The sequence below is a fragment of the Acromyrmex echinatior genome, chromosome 17 (genome assembly GCF_024713525.1).
Source record: "Acromyrmex echinatior isolate Ae372 chromosome 17, ASM2471352v2, whole genome shotgun sequence".
Lineage (NCBI taxonomy): Eukaryota > Metazoa > Arthropoda > Insecta > Hymenoptera > Formicidae > Acromyrmex > Acromyrmex echinatior.
In genome coordinates, this window is record NC_141868.1 from 9,845,991 (window position 1) to 9,868,870 (window position 22,880).

The 22,880-nt window shown below is 41.3% G+C and overlaps 2 protein-coding genes across 2 annotated transcripts; both read right to left on the bottom strand.

Moving 5' to 3' along the window:
• Positions 1-3,436: 3,436 nt before the first annotated feature.
• Positions 3,437-4,290, bottom strand: LOC147906996 (uncharacterized). Its single transcript, XM_087415070.1, has one exon. It carries the CDS (start codon positions 4,272-4,274, stop codon positions 3,456-3,458), a length of 819 nt encoding a protein of 272 aa, XP_087271196.1. The 5' UTR covers positions 4,275-4,290; the 3' UTR covers positions 3,437-3,455.
• Positions 4,291-4,390: 100 nt separating this feature from the next.
• Positions 4,391-8,422, bottom strand: LOC147906997 (uncharacterized). The gene is made up of 2 exons (XM_087414978.1): positions 5,543-8,422; positions 4,391-5,497 (listed from the first exon to the last, which is right to left on the bottom strand). The coding sequence occupies exons 1-2, from the start codon at positions 8,420-8,422 to the stop codon at positions 4,391-4,393; spliced, it is 3,987 nt and encodes a 1,328-aa protein (XP_087271104.1).
• Between the last annotated feature and the right edge of the window lie 14,458 nt (positions 8,423-22,880).

The window sequence follows — 22,880 nt, forward strand, 5'->3', positions numbered from 1 at the left end:
ATAATATATGTAACGTTATACATTTACTCATAGTATACATGCATGTATGCATGCATGCTTGGTTATTTTTGTATGAAAAATCGTCATGAAGTTTTAAAAGTGTATTAAAAGTTAATTATATCTATAATTTAAATCTATAATTTAGGCTACAATCAGAAACTTTTTTAACATTTACTATTATAATAATTCTACATTTTCAACTACAATGAGATAATAACTTTATATACGATAATATTAACTAATAACTTTATATACGATAAATAAACAATATCTTTAATATAAAATCTAACATTTTATACACTTCATATTTTTTGTAATTATTAATGTTTTGTTTTCTCATAGCATATAAATGTATTTAATTATAAAATGTTTCATTAAACAACAATTTTCTTTATATTTTGTGTAATTATTATTTAAAACAAATATTCCTAGTAAACACAATGTTACTTATAACATACATGTAACATGAAATGTCAGCAAATCAAGGATATCATATTACGATTACCTTATTTTGCTGATATTTCATACACGTTACACGTAACATTATGTTACTGATGGATTTCCTATCTTTTTGGAAATTTCTAAAAATTTATTTATGGAACATCGTTATATTATCAAAATCATGACATCATTAATCAATTAAATATTAGAGGTAATTATGTTATCGAAATGACGTCAAAATGGCATAATTAATCAGTCAAATTTTTTGATTAAAAGACGTCAAGCGTGTCATGTTCAACGTCAATTTGTGTGTTACTTGGATATACATTACACATAACATATTTTATATCAAGTAAAATTTTCCTCAGAGATGATATTTTGCAAAGCTTACGTAAGGTTATTTGACATATTATTTCTTATTTATATAAAAATACAAATTAAATAATGAATAATTAAATAATGTTGAATACAATGTTAAAGTTAGAGAGCTATGCAAGTCACGCTAGAAATCATATGCGAATTTATTATATATAAACAAATAAGTAAGTCAGCCTGAGTCTCGGTTCGAATCTCAGAGCGCTCTGATAATTTTCTCGTGTTGTCGCTTATTTTTTACAGTTCTCGGCTTCTGGTTTTTTGTTGGAAGATACGATACCGAGCCAGTGATGCGAATTCCGGGCCGCTTGCAGCACGCGATCAGCGCCACCGTTCGGCGGCCTGGCGCAACCGGTAGCAACATAAGCATGAGCCCGTGTCCGTGTGACTTCGTTAGTTAGAAGCGTGCCGACTATTATCGCTCTGTCCTTTATGCACTACGTTCTTATTGCTTGCCTTGTCGGCGCACTGAGAACGAGAGAGAACATTGTTTCACTCAAGCGAGCGTCCGAAATATGCTTTCTCGGCCTCTCGGCTCTCGACGTCAGGCGTGTATCAGGAGACATAGAGGCATGGGAACATTCTAAATAACATAAGTTTTAATAAATTGTAATAAATTGTAATGTACCCCTCCCAGAATATTATAAATCGTGTCAAAACGCGACAGGAGATTAATTGTTTATGATTTTCCATTCTTATTATGTACTACGGTCATAAATTCGATCCGCAAGAAATTGGCGTGGTCGAGCGCGTAAGGTGTGAGATCGGAAATAAGTACTATAATTAGTAGTAAACATATGTATTAGATCAAGTATATTTTCATATAATTTTTGAAATTATTGCTCGTATGTGTAATTTTGAAGCAATAGTTGTAGGAAAAACCCGATTCGCTTTTCAATAGGCAAATAAAAAATTATTTTAAAATTACACAACATATGAAGGCTTTCAATTACACTACAAAATTATATTGGTATCACCTTTATTTATATTATTAATAATCTCATTTTCAAAATTTTGTTCATTAACAGAATTTTAAATGCGGATGTGATAGTTAGAAAGAAACATTTTATACAAAATATTGATCGACGCAAAGCGTATTTGTCATAAACGCTAATTTCGAATAAATTTATTCACGTTATAATAATGAGATAAAATATTTTTCACGCTCAATTACAATTATATTTTCGAAGAGCTTGACGCTCAGGTTATTGTTATAAATTTTTTTAGTCCATAAAATCATGTCAAATACTCCAGATGTCAATTGTTGTTTTTTTGTCACAACAGTTAGTCGAACTTATTGAAACACATAATTTCCAGATTCTATTAAATGTGAAATTTATTGATAATATTAATAGCGCTTCAATTGAAAAAATTAATATAACTGTGATATTGTGCGAGAGCGCACCGCGCGGAAAGGTTCGAGTGAGAAAACGGCACAAGGTTGATATGATGCACGACAGTAAAGAGAACTCCGTTTCTTTGTAATTTAACAAAAGAATTTTCTTTAATATGCTCAGTTACAACGTCAAAAAATATAATTAATTAAATATTGGATTAACAAAATATCAAATGCGGTCACCTTTTCCAAAATTGTATTTGGAATCGCGGTGATGGAAAATCTCGGCGATTTTCTCGGCGCTTCTCGAAAGATTCGTTTTATCGCGATTTCACTAAGTGATTAGCACGGCGATTTTACGAAGCGGTATAGTAGCGAGACTATGATTCTAAGAACTCGAAGAACTTTTAGAAGTAAGAAGTCTAAGAACTCTAAGCTGTGTAAACGGTGTAAGCGGTGTAAATTATCTAAGCAATTTGCCCTGAGGGACGCCGAGATCGAATCATTTATTACTTTCGGTCTGGGCTTTCTTCTTGGAAGAAATCCAATTAAATTTTGCAACAATCGTAATTATCACGTGGCATTGGTTGTACAAAATTGATTGGCGCTTTCGATTCTTTTCCAACGACGTTCAACGTAACAGTCATGCGCGACAGAAAATCCGTACGCGGGATTGGTGACAGCGCGTGACGTATTCGTCGGAGCGCGGCGCTCGCGTGAGCGAATTGAATTGTTCTAGAACTTTCGATGATCCGTTGCCGGTACCTGCGTGAACCGAATTGTTATGAAAAGACTAAAGAACAATGAATCTCTGACTGTGACGAGGCTTAATGTCAGGCTCGAGATGAAATCACGAGCTCGCCTTGTGCGTGCGTTCAATAACAATTACTGTCGGTCGACCGAAAGAATTCTTACCTTTTTTTCTCGAATTACCGATCTCAAACATCCCGCCCTCCTCGTCATCTCCGTGACGATATATGTAAGGTTACGCATAGAGATTACAAAAAAAACAGTAAACGCGTAAATAAAACAAGCGATACAATACAATGAATTCGTGGAAGAACTTGAGCCGTAAACTAGAGTTATCGGATAAATCACATCGAAGAAATGATTCACGAAAGTACACGCAATCAATTCAGGCTCTCCTTTACATTTGATGCATTCGCGTGCGAGATAAATGCGGTAGCATCTTCCGGCAATAGAACTAATTTGACTAGAGGACGAATCAATTCGGATGAGACGGTTTTGATTGTGACCACTCGCACTACGTCGTCGTCTCCAGGATGTAGCTGCGTGATCCTCGCTAGAGGCCACTTATTTGGCGGTGAGAGCTCCGACCGAAGGATGCATAGCGATCCAAAGTGTCCTTGGTCCATTTCGGTCTGGTAGCCAGAGTGTGTAAGTATTCGCGTGACCATCTCTGCCAGAAGTGGTCTCGCATTCGCTGAATAAGTTGCCACCTGGAAAGCAAATTCTCCTTCTCGTCCGACAAGGACGGCTCAGGAATGGCCAGCAGTGGTGCCCCGATGAGCAGGTGACCTGGTGTCAGAGCCGTGAGGTCGTCGGAGTCGTCTGAGAGGGCATGCAAGGGCCGGGAGTTCAAGCATGCCTCCACTTGTGCGAGCAGGGTGCTCATTTCCTCGTAGGTGAGCCTGGTTTCGCCGATGGTTCGGCGCAGGTGATACTTAGCCGATTTCACGGCCGCCTCCCAGAGTCCACCAAAATGAGGTGCCGAAGGGGGATTGAAATGCCAGTGGATCCCGTCCGATGTCGCTACGTGTGCGATCTTTCGTCCTTCTGCCGAGGAGGCTCGAAGCATCTCTCGAAGTTGCCGGTCGGCGCCCAAAAAATTGGTGCCGCAATCAGAGTATATGTCCGAGCACAGTCCTCGGCGAGATGTGAATCGACGGAGAGCAGACAGGAAGGCGTCTGTGGTGTAAGCTGAAACAGCCTCAAGGTGAACGGCCTTGGAGCTAAAACAAACAAAAACTGCGATGAATGCTTTGTGAGCGCTGTGCCCACGCCCTTTGCTCGTCCTGATGAAAATAGGCCCGGCGTAGTCGATGCCCACGTGAAGAAATGGGCGTGCAGGAGTCACTCTCCCTGGAGGAAGGTTCCCCATTTTCGGTTGCGGAGTGGCAGCCCTCCATCGAGTGCACGTCACGCATTGGTGCAGCCATCGTTTGACCACCGCTCGACCATGTGGAATCCAGAACCGGAGGCGAAGCAATCCCAGGGTCATCTGGACTCCTCCGTGGAGAGTACGGCAATGGTAGGCTTCCACCAGCAGGCGAGTGAGCCATGACCTTGGAGGCATGATGATCGGATGTCGCTCGTCGAATGACAGTGCGGCGTGCTTGAGGCGCTCTCCAACTCGCAGAACTCCGTGTTCGTCCATACTGGCTGAGGGTTCGCAGATGGCTGGATCTGGCAAGGTCGCGTTTGTCTTCGAGAGCTGCTCTCTCCTCTTGATAATGCCGTGACTGCACTATGCGTATCCACCTGATAAGCGCCGCGTCGAGTTCGGCTGGGAGAAGCGAAGACCCGTTGTGCTGACCGTCCACAGAACCGACCGAGTGACCGCGGTGACGCCAACGCACGCACCAGGAAGTCACTCTGAGCAGCCGGTGAAGCGACGAGAATCTGCGGAGCTCCTCCGGCTCGCGGCTGCTCCCGATGACTGTCGCAAGTGTTGCGGCCCGCCGCTCTGGTACATCCTTGATGGGCTCCAGGTTGACGCTGGGCCATAGCGTCGGATTCCCGCACAACCAGGCGGGGCCCGTCCACCATAAGGAATGGCTGAGGAGCTCGCGTGGTGTCAGTCCCCGGGAGGCACAGTCGGCAGGGTTGTCCTTGCCCGGGACGTGACGCCATTGAGCTTCTGGAAGCTGCTGCTGGATTCGTGACACTCTGTTGGCCACGTAAGTTTTCCAGCGCGAGGCGTGACCTCGAATCCAGTGGAGCGTGACCTTGGAGTCTGACCACAGGATCACTGGCGTTGTCGCTAGGTTTAGCACAGAGCGCGTGTGCACGAGTACGCTTGAAAGCAAGGCGGCGGCGCAGAGTTCGAGTCGCGGGAGAGAAACGAGCTTGATCGGCGCGACCTTGCTTTTGGCGGTCAACAATAGAGTCTTCGTTTGGTTGTTTGCGGTGATACGGAGGTACACCACGGCGGCGTAACCTCTTTCGGACGTCTGCGAAGCCGTGCAGTTCGAGTTGAGAGCTCGTGTCGCCGGTGCCGAGCCAGCGGCCGACTCTGAGCTTCTCAAGCAGTGGAAGTTCTTTCCAGAGCCGCTTCCACTTTCCAGCGATGGTTGACGGCAATGGTGTGTCCCACTCGAGCTGCTGCAGTCAGGCCGACTGTATAAGAATTTTAGCTTGAATGGTCACTGGAGCCAGCCAGCCGAGCGGGTCGAAGAGTCGAGCGGTCTCCGACAGCAGACTTCTCTTGGTGAACGCGACGACGGTGCGAGGAGGAACAGAGAAGGCGAATTCGTCCCTGGTTGGATACCAGCGCAATCCCAGCGTTGAGTGGTTCTCTTGTTCCCACGACCGCGAGTCTCTGATGAGACAGTACTCAGACGGAATGTCGCGAAGCAGCTCCTGGCAGTTGGCGGCCCACTTTCGGAGAGAGAACCCGCCCGCCATGCAGAGGTTGCGGAGCTCGACTTGGAGCGCGATAGAGTCGACTTTTTCATGCGCTCCGGTTACGACATCGTCGACGTAGCAGTCGTGTCGTAAAGCATTCGCGCCTCGAGGGAAACGCGGTCCGTCGTCATCGGCGAGTTGACGCAGCGTGCGAATGGCGAGAAATGGCGCGCAAGCGAGACCGTAAGTGACCGTTTTCAGTGTGAACTCGCGTACAGGCTCATCAACGCGGTGTCGCCACAAGATGCACTGATGCCTATGATCGTCGGGATGCACAAGAATCTGCCGATACATTTTCTCAATGTCGGCCACTAGCGCGTACCGATGCCACCGCCACCGCAGAAGTACGTTCGCGAGGGGTGGCAGCAGGTTAGCCCCCACTAGCAGATGAGTATTGAGTGACTCACCTGACCTTATACGCTGCGATCCGTTGAAGACGACCCTTAGCTTCGTCGTGGTGCTGGATTCACGAAAGACGCCGTGATGCGGAAGGTAGCACCGATCTTCACTGGAATTCGGAGGTTCTGGCGCCAATTCCATGTGACCTTGGTCCTCGTAGTCCTTCAGGAAGATTCGGTAGAGATCGCCGAATCGTGCGTCTCTTTCACAGCGTCGCTCCATGGCGACTAAGAGTCGTTGCGCAGGTCTTCGCGTCTCAGCCAGCGTCGTCGGCGGAGATGCAAAAGGTAGTCGCACTACGTACCGTCCTTCGGCAGTGCGTTGGTGCTGCAGCGCGAAGATGTCCTCGCATTGCTGCTCTTTTGGCGTGAGAGCGACGGGAGCAGGCACTTCTCGTTCCTGCTCCCAGAAGCGGTGCACAAGGTCGGCTAGCTCATGATCTATGGTGCACTGAAGCGAGTGGCGTTGTGCTGAGTTGGTTACTTGGTCGCAACCTCCCGATAAGATCCAGCCGAGCAGTGTCTTTTGAGCGATAGGCGCTTGGGGGCCTCCCTTGCGGACATCCTGAAGAATGATTGAGCATACTTCCGCTCCAAAAAGTAGCTCAATAGGGTCGTTTGCTGCGTAGTCTGGATCAGCCAATTGGAGCCCCTTTAGGTGTGGCCACTCCATTCTGGTCCTTGCTTGAGGGCCTTGGTAAAGCGAAAGGCGTGGCAGAATAAAGACTCCGACGGTGAAGTCGGTCCCTGTTGTTAACGAGGTCACCTTGAGCGTTACTCTTCCCCTGCTGAGCCCGGAGCTTTTGCCGCTGATGCCGATGACCTCGATTGAGGATCGAGAGCGTGGCAAGCGTAGGCGTTGGACCAGAGCCTCGGAAATTAAAGAAATTTCCGAACCTTGATCGATGAGCACGCGTGTGGTATGCTGATTGCCGTGACGATCAGCGACGGAAACTCGCGCAGTTGCGAGCAAGGTAGCCTTGTAGTCGTTGTCGCGGCGCACCGCCGACAGTGAGCTGACCTCTTGAGGTTTCGGTGAAGCGTACGCGTCGTGTAACATTGAGTGGTGACGAGACTTGCACGTAGCACACGTCCTCGTCGACTGGCACTTCGCGAATGTATGAGCGCCGAGGCAGTTGAAGCACAGCTTGTGAGTTTCGGCGACGGCCTTGCGGTCGACCGCGGATTTTTTCTTGAACTCTTCACACACCATCACGTGATGCTTACCCTTGCATAGGACGCATTGAGAAGACTCGGTGTGTTTCTTGATGTGATGCGACTTGGCAGATCGCGACGGGTTGTCGGAGACCTTGAGCGATTTTGGTTTGGCGACTTTGAGAGTACGTGCCCTTTGGTTTATGAAGTTCGTTAGCTCTTTAAGAGTGGGCATATCGCTCGAGGCGCTTGAAAGTGACTCCCACTCCAGGCGAGTTCTTGGATCGAAGAGCTCGACGACAAGATGATTTAGTAGATCGAAGCCATGAGAGTCGATAGGCCTATCAATGCTCTCCTGGCCGTTGACTAGCCTGGTCAAGGCGTTGAAGACGCGGTTGAGCTCCTCCTCAGTTTCGTTCGTCATCTTAGCTACGGCAGTAAACTTGGAGAAATTGGAGCGTGATAACTCTCTCTTATTTTCATACTGCTCGCTCCGCAGCTCCCATGCGCGTGGATAGTTTCCTTCGGTCATTGCTAACGGTTGAATCAGTTCCTTAGCAGGACCCTCCACACAAGTTTTCAGGTAATGAAATTTCTCGATTGCTGAGATTGATGAATTGTTTCCGACAATGGATTGGAAGAGGTCTCGGAATGTAGGCCAGTCTTCGAATGCGCCAGAGAAAGAACTAATCTTAAGACGAGGCAGCGACGGTTTTCCGGAAGACACTTCACCTTCTGTTTTGGAAGGTGAACTCGGTTCCTTCGCCATGAGTTTCACCCGGTAATCGTTCAGCAGGCCGCGCTGCTGCACGTACGTGTTTTCGGCGGAATCGGCAAATTGAGACGTGTTGTATTCACTCTGATCGAAGGCGCCCTTGTAATGTACTCGAATAAGATCGTGTTGCGTTTCGAATTTCGTCCACATCTGGTCGAGAAGCGCCAAGCGGATTTCGACATTGTGGAGGGTGATGTTGACCGCCCCCAATTTCTTCAAATTGGTCATTGACCTGGCCATGCGACCATGGAGGTCACTCTGGGCGCTCAGCAAGTCGTCTATTTCGTCACTCATGATTTCACTTGCGAATTCTTCTTTCTCTGATTTTCTTGACAATGCGCGCACTGGACGCGATGCACTCGACACTGCGGATGCCGGCGAGAATCCGGCTCGAAGGACCAGAAAATGTGCGAGAGCGCACCGCGCGGAAAGGTTCGAGTGAGGAAACGGCACAAGGTTGATATGATGCATGACAGTAAAGAGAACTCCGTTTCTTTGTAATTTAACAAAAGAATTTTCATTAATATGCTCAGTTACAACGTCAAAAAATATAATTAATTAAATATTGGATTAACAAAATATCAAATGCGGTCACCTTTTCCAAAATTGTATTTGGAATCGCGGTGATGGAAAAACTCGGCGATTTTCTCGGCGCTTCTCGAAAGATTCGTTTTATCGCGATTTCACTAAGCGATTAGCACGGCGATTTTACGAAGCGGTATAGTAGCGAGACTATGATTCTAAGAACTCGAAGAACTTTTAGAAGTAAGAAGTTTAAGAACTCTAAGCTGTGTAAACGGTGTAAATTATCTAAGCAATCTGCCCTGAGAGACGGCGAAATCGAATCATTTATTACTTTCGGTCTGGGCTTTCTTCTTGGAAGAAATCCAATTAAATTTTGCCACAATCGTAATTATCACGTGGCATTGGTTGTACAAAATTGATTAGCGCTTTCGATTCTTTTCCAACGACGTTCAACGTAACAGTCATGCGCGACAGAAAATCCGTACGCGGGATTGGTGACAGCGCATGACGTATTCGTCGGAGCGCGGCGCTCGCGTGAGCGAATTGAATTGTTCTAGAACTTTCGATGGCCCGTTGCTGGTGCCTGTTTGCGTGAACCGAATTGTTATGAAAAGACTAAAGAACAATGAATCTCTGACTTTGACGAGGCTTAATGTCAGGCTCGAGATGAAATCACGAGCTCGCCTTGTGCGTGCGTTCAATAACAATTACTGTCGGTCGACCGAAAGAATTCTTACCTTTTTTTCTCGAATTACCGATCTCAAACAGATATATATATATATATATATATATATATATATACACACACACACACACATATATATATATATATAAATTATAATACCTGTGTTAACAATAAGTTCAGTTGTGGAATCCAAGATTTGGAAAACTATATTGAACTGCTCAAGAGTCGAAAACAAAATATCTAACTCTAATCATGAAAGACGATTTATATACAATTTTGTTTATTTATGAAGATTATTTCTGACGTTAGTCTCTTTTGAAAGAATGATTCTATATCTAATATCTGAATATTATCCCAATTAAATTTATGACAATATTCAAATTGATGTTGTGAGACCACATTGTGAGCGCTATTTAATTTTTTAATGTTAGTTTTATGTTTATTTATTCCAGCTTTAACTTTGCTTTTAATTTGGTCCACGTAAGAGAGATGTTTTTTTTATATGAATCTTTCATCGATTAAATCGAATACCATACATGTCGAATCATTATTTTTCCTACAATTTTTGATTTTAAGGTACACGAATAATTGCACTTGTTATATATAAATATAACAAGAAAATATATTGACCTTATACAGATGATTAATTAAACTACTTGTGTCACGAAAATATATTAAGAGGAAAAAAGGAAAAAAGGGATTTTCGCGTGAGACTACCAGAGTACTGTCCGCGCATTTTATTTACTCAGCCACATCGATTAAATGAGTTTGACGTTTACTAGTGCAATATAGAATCCACACGATGAACGCTCTCGTGTTTTCGTATTCTTAAGAATCTCGAGTTTTCGATGCAACGTGCGATATTATTATCAAAATAATCACTCTCCTTCTCTACTTTCTTATATATTTTAAACATTAATCGGAATAAAGTGAGATGTATTAGATATTATTATAGGGGCATACTTCTACGAATTACACAACATTCAAATTTGTTTTTCAGTGCGAAAGTATCCACTCTCGGCCAATATGTACGTCTTTTAATTTAAGATGTTATGTTAAGTATGTTATAATGAAATTAATTGTAACACTTTTAATTATACCATAACTTATAAAGTAAATTATTTAAAAAATATTGTAGTTTCATCTTATTTATTTTAAATAACGTACATATTGTTGCTCAACGGAAACCGCGAGAAGGTGGTGGTCTCTTCCGTCAGGAGGGAAATGTAAAAAATTGTCATTAAAAATAAATATAAAATTCATAAATAAAGTTACAATCTATTTACATTTGCAATTCTTGTCAAAAAAGAAACGTTAAAAATTAATTTTTTACATTTCCCTGGGTGTTGCGTATGTGTGTGTGTGTGTGTGTGTGTGTGTGTGTGTGTTTGACAATATTTTTAGATTTTAAGCGTTATGTCCGGGAATTTTAATACGCTGATTTTTTCCTTCCCAATGAGTAAGATGTCTAAAATCGACGCAAGATCAACTTTATATAAGATATCTCAAAGTTCTTTGTGAAATATCTTGAAGATGATTCTTAAAGAACTTTTACAGAAATCTTAATGTTGCTGTGTGTGTCGACTTTAGACGTTTCGCTCATTGGGTTCATAAGCGTCATATCCACACGGACAATATTTTTGAGCTCTTCAGTCTTGTGTCCGGGAATTTTAATACGCTGATTTTTTCCTTCCCAATGAGTAAGATGTCTAAAATCGACGCAAGATCAACTTTATATCTCTCAAAGTTCTTTATGAAATATCTTGAAGATGTTTCTTAAAGAACTTTTAAAGAAATCTTAATGTTGCTGTGTGTGTCGACTTTAGACGTTTCGCTCATTGGGTTCATAAGCGTCATATCCACACGGACAATATTTTTGAGCTCTTCAGTCTTATGTCCGGGAATTTTAATACGCTGATTTTTTCTTCCACACGGACAATATTTTTAATAAGCTTTTAAATGTTATGTCCTTACGGATATTTAGGGAAGTTTACAAAGATTTAAATTTTACATTTAATATTTTTAATCTATTCTCGAGGGACCAGCAATATCATTTGTATCAGTAGCACGTAATCCTAAAGTACTGCGTTTTTTTTTAGCAACACTACTGTATAATATGTTCGTCGACATACGAGACAAATGTTTTTCTTCGATAGTCATACTTAAAGAAGTTTCTCCTCTCGCTTTTAATGCTGATTTCACAATGCAAGCAGTATTAACAGAAACTGACGACAATTTGTTGCGTTTTTTTGTTTTCAAATCAGTTAAAAAGGAAAACATTCTCTCCGCGTCGGCATTTGAATTTGGAAGAGATCGTACAGCATTTAAAAGTTTTGTTAAGTTTGGATATTTATCGATATTCTTTGGATGTTGAGGTTGCAAAATTTGTTTCTACATATCATCGAATCTTAATTTAGCGAGACTGATTTTCTTCTGCAATGCAAAATCTAATGGCAATGCAAACCATTCCTTTCTTAAAGCGTCTTCATCGAAACCACCGATAGTTTGAGCTACGAATAAAACATTGCTAAATGATGTTTCTCTATCAGTATCTTGTAAACATATTGAAGACCAAATATTTAATTTTGATAAAAAAATATCGTTTACAGGCAATCTTTTACGAATTTCCTCAGCAGCAGTCACATAAAACATCAAGCAGTTGCTTCGAACTATTGTAACTACGTTTTCGTCCTTGCATCATTAATTCGTTAAGATATTCCTGACATTCTGATCCTAAGTTAATTTCGTTAAGATTTCTTTGATTTTCTTTTAAAGAAAACAGTATACGTACAGAAAAACATTGTATATGCTCATTTTTTAAAAAATTTTGGCATATTTTATAAAGTAATGTTAAAGATTTTGGTTGCAATTCATGAATTCGTGTTTCTAATGACTGAAAATGTGCATTAAATTTGTTAAATAAATCTAAAATATACTGTAAGAAAAGAAAATAAGCTTTTGTCTCTATATTATCCATTATAGACAATAAATCTTTGACAGGACCTGCTTTTTCGCTTACAACTATTTCATAAAGGAAGTATCTTATTGTATCCCAATATTCTAGAAGTCTTTCAACACAAAAATAGCGAGAAAGCCAGCGTGTATCACATAATTTTAATATTTTAAGACTTTTTTCTTGAAAGCATTCACAAAATTCAGTGAATACAGCTGATCGTTTTGGACTGCTGTTAATATATCTAGCAATCTTTTTAATAAATTCCTCGCAAAAATCGGGTATTTTATTGCACGCAGCATTCGCTATTAATGCGGAGGAATGGCAAGGGCACGAGAATGTTAGTAAACGTGGACATACTTGTTCCAATTTTTTTTTAAACGATAAATGTTTCCCTGTCATGACAGACGCATTATCGCATGACAAGGCAACAATATTTGTAAATGGTATCTGTAATGTCCACATTTCATTTCTAAATGCTTCATACAACTTTTCTGCACTACAATCTCTAGCATCAATATCAATTAATTTGACTAATTGCGTTCGATTATCTAATGTTTTTGGCTCAATGTATCGAACAAGAAAAGTCATCCATTTGTCATTGCAAATATCAGATGTTTCATCGATAAATATTGTAAATTTTGTGTTCTGAATGTTGTTCACAACACGTTCCGTTTCAATTGGACTCAAAACGTTTGTAATAATATTTGTACATTTTTTACGACTCATTTTCATGCTTTGTAATACATTAGGATCCTTTCCAATATATTGGAACAAACTAAGAATCTCATTTGCAGTTGTATGAGCAATATTTTTTTCCGTGATTAATGTGGCAAATCGTATTTCTGCTTCTTTTATACGTTCTTCAAATAATAAAAGCGATTCATTATTTTGTACATTGAAATTTTCATTCGATTCACTTGTTTCATTAAAAGAACTTTTACATTTGTTTACATGTGCTTCGGATTCTGCGTGACGATAGATGTGAGATAAATGAGCAGTAAGATACTTGTCACAAATTAAACAATAAAATAAGTTTTCATCATGTGGCGCTTCACGTAACCAACATTTGAACTGTTCAAAATATAACCATTTCTTTTTAAATGTTAATGTATTGTTACATTTTTTAATTGAAGTATCGTTAATAGATGAATGAATTGAAGTATCGTCATTAATAGACAATGTATTCTTTTCAAGATTATTTTTATGACACGCAGAATTCGCATGTCGCGAAACATGTATTGAATCGCATGAATAATTTTTATTGCACACATTGCAATAATACATATTGCTATCAGCTGATACTTCGCGTATCCAAAATTTGTATCTTTCGTCTGTAAGCCAAGCTTCTGAAAAACTTCGCTTACGTTTTTTAGTTAATTCGTCACACATGTCTCTATATTGCTAACTAAATATATAAATTAAATATATAACTAAATATTTAACTAAATATACAATGTATATTGTGTGTGTATATGTATATGTGCGTATATGTGTGTAAAATTTCACCTTACCTTCAATATTGTAGTTAATATTGAAAAATTTGATGCGGCGATACTGCTTGCGACCATGCGAGCAAAAATCAACAATAACATATAGCGCATCGTTGCGGCAAAACCTGGATGTTTATTTATTAGTTCGCGAACGCGATTCACATATGCATGCATACACCACGTGGAGGAGCTGCACGAAGTAAACAAAGAAAACAACGACGCGATGGAAGGTTAGTGCAAACAATTTATTATTTTAACATAAGCGAATATTGAATATCGAAATTACTTTGATAAGTAAAAATATCCAGTATCTGGTATTATTCGACACTTTTTTACTATCCGACCGGATAGTCGGATATCATCAGTATCCGAGAATGTATCCGGTTGAAATTAGATATCATTAAATTGTTGATTTTTTCTTACAAATGTTGTAGAGACAAGTATGCATATTGCATATTCATACTATAATATCTTATACATTGTTGTAAAATTATAATTTTTTTCTCTATAGCCTTTTTCTTAGAAAATACTTTCTCGATATCCGGTCAGATATCCGGAAAATGTAGGATATCCGACTTGAAGAAATTGCCTTCTCAGATATCCGATATCCAGTTTCCGGTAATTTTAAGATGTCATGCATCTCTAATAATAAATCTGTACTGTTCATATTTATTATAAATATTAATATAAATGAAAATTGATATGCTATAACTAGAGTATCATATATTGCTAGATTTCCCATAAATTACCAGAAATATTATATATAATTTCAACGAAATCTTAGGTTTCATCTCACATTTTCAACTCACTTTGTATGATCGGAACCGTCGGCATTTACATTTAAGATTTATAGCTAATTATTCATACTCAACTTTGTGCGTTGTGGCATCACCGAGTTTTCTTCAAAGATTTTTTTTGTAAATAATTATAAAAATTTTTTAAAAATAATATAAGTTTTCGACTAGTCTTTTTATATTTAAAAAAAAAAGTTATTTTACTTAAAATGCCATAAAAAATTATCAGTTATTATAATTTATGTGGGCACATTAATACAAAAGGCTTAACTCAAATAATTTATAAAAATCTCTTTTTCATCAGGCATGTCTTAGAACCCCCGCCGCCTCCGGGTGGCGGGGCTGACGCGGGGAAAGGAGATGCGAGGGGTGGTGGCGTTGGGGGTTAACGCGGGCGCCGGCTCCAACCGGATCGCTCGCGCCCCGGGTCACCCCTCGCGCGTACCCGCCGCCGGGACCGCCCCACGGGGCGAGAACGACGGTGACCTCCTTCCCCCATAGATGAGAGGAGTGAAGAGGAGGACGGTGGGGTGGTGTGCGGGAGTGTCGGGGTCAGTGAACCCTCCACCTCCGCCGCCACCATCATCAGTGACGGCTCCGCGTCTCGGACGCGGGGCGCAGTGAAGCGGCGGCGGATCGCCGACCCTAGAGTCGATCCGCCGCTGGAAACAGGATGACCCTCCGCGTGCGCGGGGTGCAGTGGCTCATCATCCTCCGGCCACGTCGAATGCGCGACCGGGCGGGGAGCCCTGCGCCGCCGCGCGCGGGGGGTGCGCCGCGAGACTTCCTCTCGCGGCGCCGAAGCATGAGGGGCACCAAACTTCTGATTGGCGCCCCTCGGGGGGCTGGGGATCGCGGCGGGGGCCGTGATCCCCAACTCCCGCCCCCCAACACCAACCGGGGCGGCGGGCGCAGGGGGTGGTGTCCCCCCAGCGCCCGAATAAAGTCGAAGGTGCCAAGCACCGCCCGGGGTCATGTCGTCTCTCAGACAACGCCATAAAAATCCCCGGGCGGGAATAGAAGTCGGCAATAAGCCGACTGGCCTGAGGGACTCCCAGAAGTATGCTGCACGCGTTCCTGGGAGTCCCTCATGCAAGGCCAGGTAAGGACACTCGGAGGGGTTTTAGTAGGTGCAAGCCCCACATAACCCCGGGCTCTCCCCCGAGGCTCGGGGTATGCGTCAGGCATTTCCCCTCCGTTATCAAAAAAAAAAAAAAAAAAAAAAAAGGCATGTCTTAGAAATATTGGTATTAGATTTAGCAATCCTACATATATATATATATATATATGTCTCACACACACACACACACACACACACACACACACACACACACACACCCAAAATATATATATAATAATATATATATTGGATCATTTAAAAAGTATCCGCAGTTTTTTCATTCAAAAATTGAACAAAAAACCGCGGATACTTTTTAAATGACCTAATATAATAATATATATAATATTATATTATATATTTTACATATATATATATATATATATATATAATATATGTATGAAGGATATAACGATACATGCACTTCATGCGTATAATATTTATCTATTTTATTAGGAAAAAACAAATTGCAACGTTCATCGCTGCCGCAAGTAATGCTCCAATTGCAGCAATTAGAGTCGAGATTGCAATTGCTCAACAAATACTGCAATTGGAGCATTACTTGCAGCAACCGCAGCAACAGCAACCGCAGCAGCAACCGCAGCAGCAACCGTAGCAGCAGCAGCAGCAGCAGCAGGAGCTGCAGCAACCGCAGCAGCAGCAGCAGCAGGAACTGCAGCAACCACTGCAGCAGCAGGAGCTGCAACAACCACAGCAGCAGCGGGAATTGCAGCAGATGAGATGGGAGCAGCTAAGAACAGGTATTATTTCTTATATATATATTATACATGAATGTAAGATATTTTATACCTTAATGTATACATACATTTGCACATTAAATATAAAATAGCTTAAATTATTTTAATTTTCAACATATATCTTAATATTTTAATGCACAAAATAATGAAATGAATCAATAGACATAAAGAAAAGACAATATTACCTTTAAAAAGTATATAGTTGCATGTTGTAAAAATGACTTTTTGCTATAAACAAGGTATATGTTTTCTTTATATTAATTAACAGCCCAACACAAAGATGACTGTATCTGAGTCATGAAACTTACGTTATTAGAATTATTAGAATTATTAGAATTATTAGAAGAATCATAATTTCATTTTAAATTATCTATAAATTGAATTTTTAGTGCGAAACAGACGAGGTCACGGCCGCTCCCGTGCATTGTGGTATGGACATAGAGCCAAAGTTACAACACAACTTTATTGGGGAGGAGGCCGCGGAGAAAACCGAGGAGGAAGAAGCCGAGGATTCCGAGGAGGAGGTCGTAGAGGTGGCCGCAGAAGAAGTTATGCAGGAGGCCGTGGAGCAGGCCGTGCAAATTTAATACAAAATTTTTATTATAATTATTACTAAAAATAAATTTGTTAAAATTAAAAAATTAAATTTATTTTTTATTTATTTATTATTTAACATCAAGCGCGCGCCTGTGTGTGTGTGTGTGTGTGTGTGTGTGTGTGTGTGTGTGTGTGTGGAAGCAAAAACGAAACATTTTTTTTCACATAATATTTACTAAAGAGGTACATACGAAGAGTACTTCGAGGTACTTCGACATATAAAGATTATGCGATATAAAGATTTCGCGGGTTTCCTCTGTATCCAGATCCATTCTTGAAATGCCAACGTTACATGAATCTTACAGTCTACTTCATCAGTGCATAATCTTTATATAGAATACCCAAGGAAGCCTCAAGAAAAATATTTCGAGATATACATTTATAATTTTAGATTAAAGATGGTGTAACCCTTCAATTGTTCAATTTAATTTCATTATAACATACTTAACATAACATCTTAAATTAAAAGACGTACATATTGGCCGAGAGTGGATACTTTCACACTGACAAATTTAAATGTTGCGTAATTCGTAGAAGTATGCACTATAATAATATCTAATACATCTCACTTTATTCCGATTAATGTTTAAAATATATAGGAAAGTAGAGAAGGAGAGTGATTATTTTGATAATAATATCGCACGTTGCATCGAAAACTCGAGATTCTTAAGAATACGAAAACACGAGAGCGTTCATCGTGTGGATTCTATATTGCACTAGTAAACATCAAACTCATTTAATCGATGTGGCTGAGTAAATAAAATGCGCGGACAGTACTCTGGTAGTCTCACGCGAAAATCCCTTTTTTCCTTTTTTCCTCTTAATATATTTTCGTGACACAAGTAGTTTAATTAATCATCTGTATAAGGTCAATATATTTTCTTGTTATATTTATATATAACAAGTGCAATTATTCGTGTACCTTAAAATCAAAAATTGTAGGAAAAATAATGATTCGACATGTATGGTATTCGATTTAATCGATGAAAGATTCATATAAAAAAAACATCTCTCTTACGTGGACCAAATTAAAAGCAAAGTTAAAGCTGGAATAAATAAACATAAAACTAACATTAAAAAATTAAATAGCGCTCACAATGTGGTCTCACAACATCAATTTGAATATTGTCATAAATTTAATTGGGATAATATTCAGATATTAGATATAGAATCATTCTTTCAAAAGAGACTAACGTCAGAAATAATCTTCATAAATAAACAAAATTGTATATAAATCGTCTTTCATGATTAGAGTTAGATATTTTGTTTTCGACTCTCGAGCAGTTCAATATAGTTTTCCAAATCTTGGATTCCACAACTGAACTTATTGTTAACACAGGTATTATAATTTATATATATATATATATATATGTGTGTGTGTGTGTGTATATATATATATATATATATATATATATATATATATATATATCACAGTTATATTAATTTTTTCAATTGAAGCGCTATTAATATTATCAATAAATTTCACATTTAATAGAATCTGGAAATTATGTGTTTCAATAAGTTCGACTAACTGTTGTGACAAAAAAACAACAATTGACATCTGGAATATTTGACATGATTTTATGGACTAAAAAAATTTATAACAATAACCTGAGCGTCAAGCTCTTCGAAAATATAATTGTAATTGAGCGTGAAAAATATTTTATCTCATTATTATAACGTGAATAAATTTATTCGAAATTAGCGTTTATGACAAATACGCTTTGCGTCGATCAATATTTTGTATAAAATGTTTCTTTCTAACTATCACATCCGCATTTAAAATTCTGTTAATGAACAAAATTTTGAAAATGAGATTATTAATAATATAAATAAAGGTGATACCAATATAATTTTGTAGTGTAATTGAAAGCCTTCATATGTTGTGTAATTTTAAAATAATTTTTTATTTGCCTATTGAAAAGCGAATCGGGTTTTTCCTACAACTATTGCTTCAAAATTACACATACGAGCAATAATTTCAAAAATTATATGAAAATATACTTGATCTAATACATATGTTTACTACTAATTATAGTACTTATTTCCGATCTCACACCTTACGCGCTCGACCACGCCAATTTCTTGCGGATCGAATTTATGACCGTAGTACATAATAAGAATGGAAAATCATAAACAATTAATCTCCTGTCGCGTTTTGACACGATTTATAATATTCTGGAAAGGGTATATTACAATTTATTACAATTTATTAAAACTTATGTTATTTAGAATGTTCCCATGCCTCCATGTCTCCTGATACACGCCTGACGTCGAGAGCCGAGAGGCCGAGAAAGCATATTTCGGACGCTCGCTTGAGTGAAACAATGTTTTCTCTCGTTCTCAGTGCGCCGACAAGGCAAGCAATAAGAACGTAGTGCATAAAGGACAGAGCGATAATAGTCGGCACGCTTCTAACTAACGAAGTCACACGGACACGGGCTCATGCTTATGTTGCTACCGGTTGCGCCAGGCCGCCGAACGGTGGCGCTGATCGCGTGCTGCTGTGGCGTTGCGAGCGTTAGTTCCGGCGCTGCGAACGTTAGCTGCGGCGCTGCGCGCGTCAGTGGCGGCGCTGCATGCGTCCGTCGCGACGCTGATACGGTCGTTCTTTCCATGACTCTTCCCATTCTCTCTCCGGCGTCATGGCGTGCCGCGTGCAGACCTCGTGTAAGTCTCTGCGATAGTCAGTAAGTTAGAACTCGGACGTTAAAGCTCCGAATTATTTTGTGTATTCTGCGAGGCCGATACCGATCATTATTCATGTCCGCGATAATTATTAGCGTCGTCAGATAAATTCTTAGAGTGTATTTTCATAGTTCTAGTATTGTAACTCCGCGACACGATGCCGGTATCCGAGCCGACTTACACGCGCAATCACGTCTCTACTTTCTAATCAACATTTGTATTCAGTATTTAGTTAATTAGGCATTAAGTGTGTATTAAAACGCCTCATGGCATAAAATCAGAAGCAGTGCGTAGCTCTCATTCTCAACCTAACTTTTTCCCGCCATACGTCCTTCGCCGTGCCGTCCTTCGCGCAAATTGTTAAACGAAGTCGACCTAGGCGACCGTCACCCGTCTCAATTGCTCCGCCGCATGCGGGATCTCGCGCAAAATGGCGCATCGGAAGAAGTATTGAAATCGTTGTGGCTGCAGCGCTTACCGCAACAGGTACAGGCGATATTAGCGTCCAGCAAGCACGAGCTGGAGGAACTAGCGCAATTAGCGGACCGAATCACGGACGTGCTTAGCCCCAGCGCCATGGCCGTCGCAACGGTTGCGCCGACGAACAGTAACACTAAAGACGCACAAATATCCGCGCTTACTGAACAAGTAACTAAATTAGTAGCTCATTTATCGCGCGACAGGTCGCGGCCCTCGCATAATTCGCGTTGTAGAAGTCGCTCCAAGTCCCAGCCCACGAGCAAGCCATGCTGGTATCACCAACGCTTCGGCGGCAGAGCGCTCAAATGTACGCAACCGTGCAGCTGGAAGCCGACGGCGTCAACGGAGAAGGAAAACTAACAGCCGAACTATCCCCGACAGCAGGAAGTTCGGCGGCGGTGAATCGCCGTTTAATGTTGCGTGACCGTGTCACCGGCACCAATTTCCTGGTGGACACGGGCACCGACGTCTCGACCGTACCCGCCTCAAGGCGCGACCTTGCGCACTTAGATAAGCAGGTACTCTACGCTGCGAATGGTACGATCATCTCGACGTACGGGCAGAAGCTACTCCGGCTCGACCTCGGATTCCGCCGAGTGTTCTAGTGGCCCTTCATCATCGCAGAAGTGGACACCTGCATAATCGGCTCGGACTTCCTGGCGCGCTACAATTTGCTGCCTGACATCCGGCATAAGAGGCTTATCGATGGCGACACACTCTTCAAGATTAACGCACAGCTCGTCTATAAGACAGTACCAAAGCTGACAGCCTTCGCCGACGACTGCCCTTTTAAAGAATTACTAAGAGAGTTTCCAGAGATCACTCGAACATCGGGTACGCACAAGCCAGCCGCACATGCGATAGAACACGTCATCGAAACTAAAGGGCCCCCGATGTCAAGCAAAGCCAGACGACTCTGCTCGGAGAAATTTAAGGCAGCCAAGCAAGAGTTCGAATATATGATTCAACAGGGCTTATGCAGGCCTTTCAAGAGCCCTTGGGCCAGCCCACTGCACCTGGTCAAGAAGAAGAATAACGATTGGCGTCCGTGCGGGGATTACCGCAAGCTCAACGAGGTAACCGTCCCGGACCGTTACTCAATTCCGTTTCTTCAAGACAGCACACACTTTCTTCATGGTAAAACAGTTTTTTCCACGATCGATCTAGTACGCACATATCAGCAGATTCCAGTTCGCGAATCGGATATTCCGAAAACTGCCATCATCACACCATTCGGGCTTTTCGAATTTCCGTATATGACCTTCGGACTTCGTAACGCAGCTCAAACCTTTCAACGATTCATGGATCGAGTAACCATAGGACTCGATTTTTGCTTTACTTATATTGACGATATTCTAATCGCTTCGCAAAACGAAACTCAGCACAAAGAGCACCTAAGGATTCTGTTCGGTAGACTGCAACAGCATGGAATAGCGATCAACCCGAATAAATGCGTGTTCAGGCAGAAGAGTGTCAACTTCCTTGGACATATGATCAGCGCCAAAGGCATCAAGCCCTTGCCCGAAAAGGTTCAAGCAATTGTTGATTTCCAGGAACCAGCCACTGAAAAAGGACTTCGACGATTCCTGGGAATGCTCAATTTTTACAACCGATTTTTAAAGGATATCGCAAGTATACAGGCGCCATTGTTAAAAGTAATTTCTGGGCGTAAACGCAACAACAATGCGAAAATCGAGTGGACTCCTGAGCTCAAGCAATCCTTTCGACGAGTCAAGGAACATCTTGCTCAAGCCACCTCGCTCGCATTTCCGGACAGCAATGCAACACTCTCGTTGCAAACAGACGCCTCAGATAAAGCAATCGGCGCAGTATTGCAACAGCACAGCAACGGATTTCTCCAACCACTCAGCTTCTTTTCAAGGAAACTCACGCCTACACAAACTAAGTATAGTGCATACGATAGAGAACTATTAGCTATCTATGCGGCTATCAAACATTTTCGATATATGTTAGAGGGACGAAATTTTCACGTTATCACGGATCATAAACCTCTCATTTACGCATTCAAGAAGAAGTCAGATCAAATGTCGCCAAGACAAACTCGTCATCTACTCTTCATTTCAGAATTCACAACTGATGTGCGTCACGTTTCAGGCGCCGATAACATCGTAGCAGATGCATTATCTCGCGCCGACACTATCGTGATGCCAACTAGTCTCGATATGCAGGAGATTGCAGAAGCTCAAGCCTCGGATGATGAATTGCAGCAATTGAAGCAGTCCACATCAACGTCTTTGAAGCTCAAAAAGTTTACCTTATCGGAAACAGCATCCAGCATTTACTGCGACACTTCAGAACAAGAGATCAGACCTTACATTCCTGGACCACTACGAAGGCGAGTTTTCGACATGGTGCATCAAATGTCGCATCCAAGCGGCAGAGCAACTCACCGGCAAATTGCACAAAAATTTGTGTGGCCTTCCATGTCTAAGGACATTAAAGAGTGGGCCCGCACTTGTCTAGCATGCCAACAATCCAAAATTCATCGTCATAACCACACCACACCCTTCAAAATACCAATACCAGATTCTCGTTTCGAGCATGTACATATCGACATCGTCGGTCCTCTACCTCCATCCAAAAGTTTCAGGTATTTATTAACAATGATTGACCGATTTACTCGTTGGCCGGAAGCTATTCC

Coding starts and splice junctions, on each gene's coding strand:
- LOC147906996 (XM_087415070.1), bottom strand. CDS start 4,274: ATGGGGAACCTTCCTCCAGGGAGAGTGACTCCTGCACGCCCATTTCTT.
- LOC147906997 (XM_087414978.1), bottom strand. CDS start 8,422: ATGAGTGACGAAATAGACGACTTGCTGAGCGCCCAGAGTGACCTCCAT. Junction 5,498..5,542: donor CGCTCGGCTGGCTGGCTCCA/GTGACCATTCAA, acceptor GCCTGACTGCAG/CAGCTCGAGTGGGACACACC.